General features: G+C 36.8%; 1 protein-coding gene across 1 annotated transcript in view; it reads left to right on the top strand.

Annotated features, from left to right (window-relative positions):
• The window catches only part of GCA (grancalcin), a 21,530-nt gene that overhangs the window by 14,431 nt on the left and 765 nt on the right, over nt 1-6,334 (top strand). Inside the window, exons 3-6 of the mRNA XM_004703915.2 lie at nt 1,862-1,905; nt 2,198-2,345; nt 5,167-5,280; nt 6,145-6,203. Coding sequence (XP_004703972.1) covers nt 1,862-1,905; nt 2,198-2,345; nt 5,167-5,280; nt 6,145-6,203 — 365 coding nt within the window. The remainder of the gene's footprint in view (nt 1-1,861; nt 1,906-2,197; nt 2,346-5,166; nt 5,281-6,144; nt 6,204-6,334) is intronic.

The following is a 6,334-nucleotide window of genomic DNA, read 5'->3' as shown; positions in this document are numbered from 1 at the left end:
TGATCACACAGGCTGGTGTGCTTCTTCCATGTGGGCTTTGTTACTTCTCAGCTCGATGGCCGCTTGTTTGTCTTCAAGTATTTAAGACCCCAGGACTATATCTTTTGATAGCCGGATACCATCAGCTTTCTCACAACATTTGTCTTCAGTGATCACGTCAGGAAGGTGAGCATCATGGAATACCAGGTTAATAGAACAACGTATTCTTACGTTGAGGGAATACTTGAGTAGAGGCCCAATGTCCATCTGCTGCTTAATATTAGATCTATAAATATTTGTACATAGATCTATTTCCCCATCGTCATATATAAGTATGTTTATATATGTACATGCCTGAATTTATACCTCTATAAATGCCCCTTGCTTTCTAGTTCTTTCCTTTTACTTTCGTCTTTTCCCACTATCATGTTCCTCTCGGTTACATTGCCCTCGATCAAGTTCTATCTGGCCTCGTACACCCTCCTCACTAACGATTTTGGATCACTTGTTGTTCCCTTGTCCCTGGGTTTGTTAACACCCACTTCCTTTTCTCTGCCTCCCCCTCGCCCATGTCTCCTGCCCCCATAACTGGCCCCATTGTTTCCTCCTCCAGATTGTTTATCCCATCTAGATAGACATGCAGAGATAATAATATGCCAAAAAACAAAACAGAGCAAAACAAAGCAACAAAAGAAAACAAAACAAAAAGAAAAACCAAGGACAAAAAAAAGAAAGAAAAGACTGTAAGTAGTTTAAGATGTTTGTTGACCTTTAGGAGTGTTTTCTGGTCGATTGTGATTGGGTGCTGTGCCTTGTCACCAAAGTCTATTTTTGGAATTCCCTAGGGACTTCGTTGCTCTGCTCCCCTTGCTGTTCTGTTGCAAGTCCTTAGTGTTTCACCTAGGTGTGATGGAGTCAGATGGGGCACAATTCCCGCTCCGTCTCTCCAGTGTTTTCCCTCATAGCTTTATGGGTCAGTGAGGGACATCATGTCTGGTAGTGGGGCCAGCCCTATGGTCCTCTTTGTGTATTGGCTATTCTGAGCAGGAATATCATTCTCAGGGCTTGGTGGGCCAGGATGTGCTCCACTCTCTCTTCCTCTCCCTTCATTTGCTCCTGTGTACTTTGATCAGACATGTCCCTCTCCCGGAGCTGTAGCTTTAGTGCTGTCCTCTGAAGTGAATTCTTCTGGGGTGCAGTCCACGTGGTTGGGATTGGGGTTGGCCTCTCCTTATATTTTCTTTCTTTGGCTTCTCTCTACACTCCAAAATCTGGTTTTTAAAGTTTACTCAATCTAGTATAATAAACTGAAATGGTTTACCTACCTACCTCCCATATCATCCGACTTTCTAGTCTATCAAGTTTCTAAAAGGGAAATCAAGTCATAGTACTATGCTCCTTAAAATCCTACAGTGCCTTTTATTGGTCTTCAGTGTGGCATTCCAGATTTTCATCACCTGCCACTTAGCTGCCTTTCTGCACTCACGGCATGCCACTCCCAGGGCTTCAACCCCGTTCTTATTCCTCCCACTTGTGTCCTTTCTGAACACGTGCCTGACTTGACTTTGTCCCTGCTTCCTACTTGCTTTAGGAAGGCAGAAGTCTTCCTCCCTGGGCTTTAGGCAAAGCAAAGTACACTTATTTCTTAGTTATTTCATAAAAGCTATTTGAGACACCTTGATCTCATTGTCAGAGTAAACAGTTTGCATGTAATAATTTTAATTTCAGTCTTTTTTCTGCCATGAATGCCTAATGTGCAGTAAAAGCTTATTGATTAGGGTAATCATTTATGTAATACCTTGTTTCGAAGAAAAGATTCTGTGATAATGTTATATGGGTAAAATGGGCAGACTCTAATTTCCATATTGAATATGTTTTACAGCCTTCAGTTTGGAAACCTGCAGAATTATGATTGCCATGTTGGATGTATCCTTTTTAAAAAACCCACAAAATTCTAGAATAGGGAATGCTTTGTTTTTTAAAATTGAGCTAAGTGTTTGTGACGAATGAGCGAGCACAGTGGCCTGGAGAGTTTGAAAATACTTTGTAAGAACCTACCAGAATTTTGCACATTTATATTTATACATGGAGATCTATTTATATGAAACATTTGGTTAATACCACAGGGACATGCTAATTTCTTAATCAGTGGTTTACTGTTTGGGGTTAGGTTAATATTCTGTGGCACCAAAATGTATTTTTGTTAATAAAGTACCAGAGGGACTGCACAGGTAAAATGGGATTTAGTGAATTCAAAGAACTGTGGGCAGTTCTGAGTGCTTGGCAGCTAAACTTCATGACCATTGATCAAGACCGAAGTGGCACAGTGGAGCATCATGAATTGAGTCAAGCCATTGCAGCTATGGGTAAGAAGATTAAGGTCTTCTAGAATGGATCTAGCTTGATTTTCTCTTCATAATAAGATGCATATCAATGGTCTTAGTTTGCGCAATAATAAAGGAATGTATTATTCTACTAAGTCTGCCTTGTTGGATTCAAGGTTATAGATACATACTGACGAGGGCTCGTTACTTTGGTAGAGTGGCAGAGAAAAAGAGGCAGACCCACTGGATGGAGTGACCCATCAGCGGCAACGTAGGGCTCAAGCATAGGAGCCACTGTGAGGATGGTGCTGGACCGAGCAGTGTTCCGGTCTGTTGTGCAGTCATTATGGGTCAGAACTGACTCGTTGACACCTCACACCAACAGAACTCTGTAATGAAATGGTTTTACATGATTTATTTTTAAAAAGTCGATATGCCATACATGTCAGTTGACTAAATAATTTCTAAATGATTTCTGTCGGATACACTTAACTTTATACATATAATTGTTAGTATTCACCATTTACATTCTATTCTCTTGTAGCTTGGTGGGATCTCCCTCATTTTGGAGGAAGGGCTTATCTGAATTGATCACAAGTCTATTATTTTATAGTTTAGTTTTTCAGCATTCAAGCACCCCCCTTTTCTTTTTAAATGTAGCATATATACCAAAATACTTCATAATGGAAAGCGTACTACATTTGGCAATAATTCAAATGTTTTTAAAGGTTTTGAGCTTGTAAGTGGAGGTTCTTGTTCTGTTTGTTTTTGTGGAGAAGTCATCGATCTTATGTAGTGATGCTACATTACTTTCTTATAGTTTGTTTCGCTTGGAGAATTTCTCCTGAATTATGATTACCCTTGTGGTTTTAATTACCTGATTTTAGTTTTTGATGGTTTTGTTGTTTTATGCTATTTGATTGTTATCTTTTGTGTTATTTGTATTGGTTGTTATTTTTTACTTAATTACTCATTATTTACTTAATAATTATCTAATTATTAATACTACTTATTTAATTATTAGTCATTGTTTTATTCAGCATGCACTTCAATAGTTGAATTATATTAGAAAGAGTTATACAATCATCTCCACAATCAACTTTAGAACATTTACTTTTCTTGTATTCATTGTTATCAGCTCCCCACTTCCTCCCAACCTCTCCTGCTGTACCCCCATTTTAAAAGTAACTTATATTGATAAGAAGTGATCTCTCTGAAAGTTAAAATCTGAACCCAACTCAAGCAGACTTACTTCAAATTCCAATTTGAAGGAGTCAAAACTGGTAGTATATATGGTTTAGTTTATGAATAGACATTTTCATTTTACACTAAGGATTTTGGGGTCAATTTTCCTCATATAAATATGTATATCTGAGCTTTAGTACCTAATGGATGCTCTTAGTATTTAATTAAACAGAGTTTTGAAAAATTAACCAGAATGTTTTACACACAGGAAAACATCTAGAGAGCTCAAATAGGTCATTACGTATAGGAAAACAGAAGGTGCCCTAGATTTTTCAAATTAAGATCTTCAAATATATCTATAATTGTTCCAATTATTTTGCGTAAAGTACTGTGGAAAAATCTTAAGAATTTTATTAATATCACATCCGTCCTAATTATCTGGTGGTAAGCTCAGAATGCAGTTGTGTGGTGTAATTACATTACGTTGCAACTTTAGTTGTCTCCTCTCTCAATTTATCTCTTTGTGTTCCTTTACTTTTGTCAAACTTCCTGGGTTAAATTGCATTATAAGTGCAATTACAATTTTTCCTATGATATTTATTTTCATTTTTGAATGAGTTAGAGGTTTTGGTCAAAGTTTATTGATCTAATAATGTAGAAAGCCAAGAATACTGAGACCAGCTCAGTGTGTTCCATTGTAAGGCGTATACAAGAAAACTCTCAACCCAGAATTATCACGCTAATTCTACCTCACAGACAGACAGACATGAGAGGACAGGAGGAGACTTGATCGGTAGGGTTTTCTAGACTCTAAAGCAGAAGAACTGGTGGTTTTGACTTAACGGCCGTAGCTCAACACTTATCCCATAGTGCCACCGTTGCTCCATTTAAGTTGTAAAGATCTCATTAAAGGCTCAGAATAGTCTATGAAGGTGCAGCATGTAGAAGAGGTTAATTTCTAAATCTAATCATTTATATGTTTTACATTTCAGTATTTATGTTTTAAAACACAAATAATCAAACAGAAATACTTGCATAGGGTTTAAAACTAAATCAAGACACATATAACTGGATTCAGTAATTAAAAATTTTTTCTTGTTCCCAAACATTATCCGAAATGTTTGAATCATAAGAACGAACAACACAGAAACCAGGAACTGTTAAGACGTTTGTAGTTAAGGGTACAACATATGAAGAACTAGGCTAAGAATTATAGACACAAATAGGTATAAAATTGCCCTGTTCCTTCCCCTTCGAGGTAACCTTGTTAATCTTATGATTTTTCTCTGGCTGTACAAGTTCCATACAAGTTATATATTTAAAAGAAAATGTATTTGGAAGATAGCAAAGTCAACTAGCAACTTTCCTCTTGATATACACAGCGTTACAGAATTGAAATACTAAAGCCTTATTTCAAAATCAGATACACAATAGGCTTATTTTTTTTTCATTAGGTTTGATTTTAGGACAAAGCTAGGACTGTTGTATTTGTGCACCATTCGGCAGCAATAATAATGAACTTAAAAAAATCAGTTTCTATCTCAAATGCATTGCTTCTAATACACATTTTTAATTTTAAAATGAATTTATTTTGCAACTTTGTGAGAGAGCACAGTGTTGGAATATTCTTATGCTAGTTAATTTGAGACCTTTTAATTTACCAATCTCTTGTTTTTAGGCTATAGGTTAAGTCCTCAGACATTAAGTGCTGTTGCTAAACGTTATAGCAAGAATGGCCGCATCTTCTTTGATGACTATGTTGCTTCCTGTGTGCAGCTTCGAGCATTGACAGGTATCTGCCACAGGAAAATGGATACAGGATTTTGTTACTGTCGTTCTTGAATAGTCTCTTTCTTCCTTCAGCATTCTGCAATAGTGTGTAGTTTCTTCTTTATTCATCCCTAACTTTAACCAGTCATTAGGTTTGAAACACAGGAATATAAATTATGAAAAATTATTAGAACTCAGTTTTGGAGAATGTTCACATATAGAACAACCTAATATTTAATTGAATATGTTTAAACACTTTTTAATTGAATTGAATATGAAAGTATTAATTTATGTAGTAACTGGGGACACTCACCAAAAAACCAAACTCATGGCCACTGAGTCGATTCTGACTCATAGTGACCCCACAGGACAAGGTAGCACTGGCCTGTGGGTTTCCAAGACTAGCTATAGGAGTAGAAAGCCTCCTCTGTTTTCCTGCAGGGTGGCTGGTGGTTTTGTACTGCCGGCTTTGGAGTTAGTAGTCCAACACATAACCACCATGCCACCAGGGCTCCTTAACTGAATACACTAGGTATTTGAAACTATAGATTTAAAAATTTATTTAATAAAAATAGTTTTTTTCCATTGTGAATTGGGTGAAAGTTTATAAAACAGATCATTTTTCCATTCAACAATTTATATACCTTGTGTTTTATCTCATTCATTGCAAGCCCACAAAGTAGCATCCCTTATCCCCCTCCCTCCGTGTCTTGCCTGTTTCTATGACTGGCTCTCTAGTGCTCCTTTCTCCCCGTGTTTCCTATTTCTAGTCTTCCTTCATGCCCAACCCTCTGAACTTTGACCTTGAGTCAATGTAAATGCTGCCCTTTTGAAGAGTTACCTTAGACTTTCAATTTTAATGAAGTAATTTATGGTTTGTTTTAAGATTTCTTTAGGAGAAGAGACCACTTACAGCAAGGACTTGTGAATTTCCTTTATGACGATGTAAGCTTGTCATACCTTTGACATTATGGCACGTGTGCATAGTGATAAGACTGTTTTTAGAAGACCATCTACTGGGAGTAATATACTTTGTAGATCATACTTAAAATTTTTTTATAGCCGAGCACACATAT

This window comes from Echinops telfairi, unplaced genomic scaffold (assembly GCF_000313985.2).
Source record: "Echinops telfairi isolate 266 unplaced genomic scaffold, ASM31398v2 ScPeMD7_4;HRSCAF=17, whole genome shotgun sequence".
Classification (NCBI taxonomy): Eukaryota; Metazoa; Chordata; class Mammalia; order Afrosoricida; family Tenrecidae; genus Echinops; species Echinops telfairi.
The sequence above is the reverse complement of the archived record's forward strand: the minus strand, read 5'-3'. Positions and strand labels throughout refer to the sequence as shown.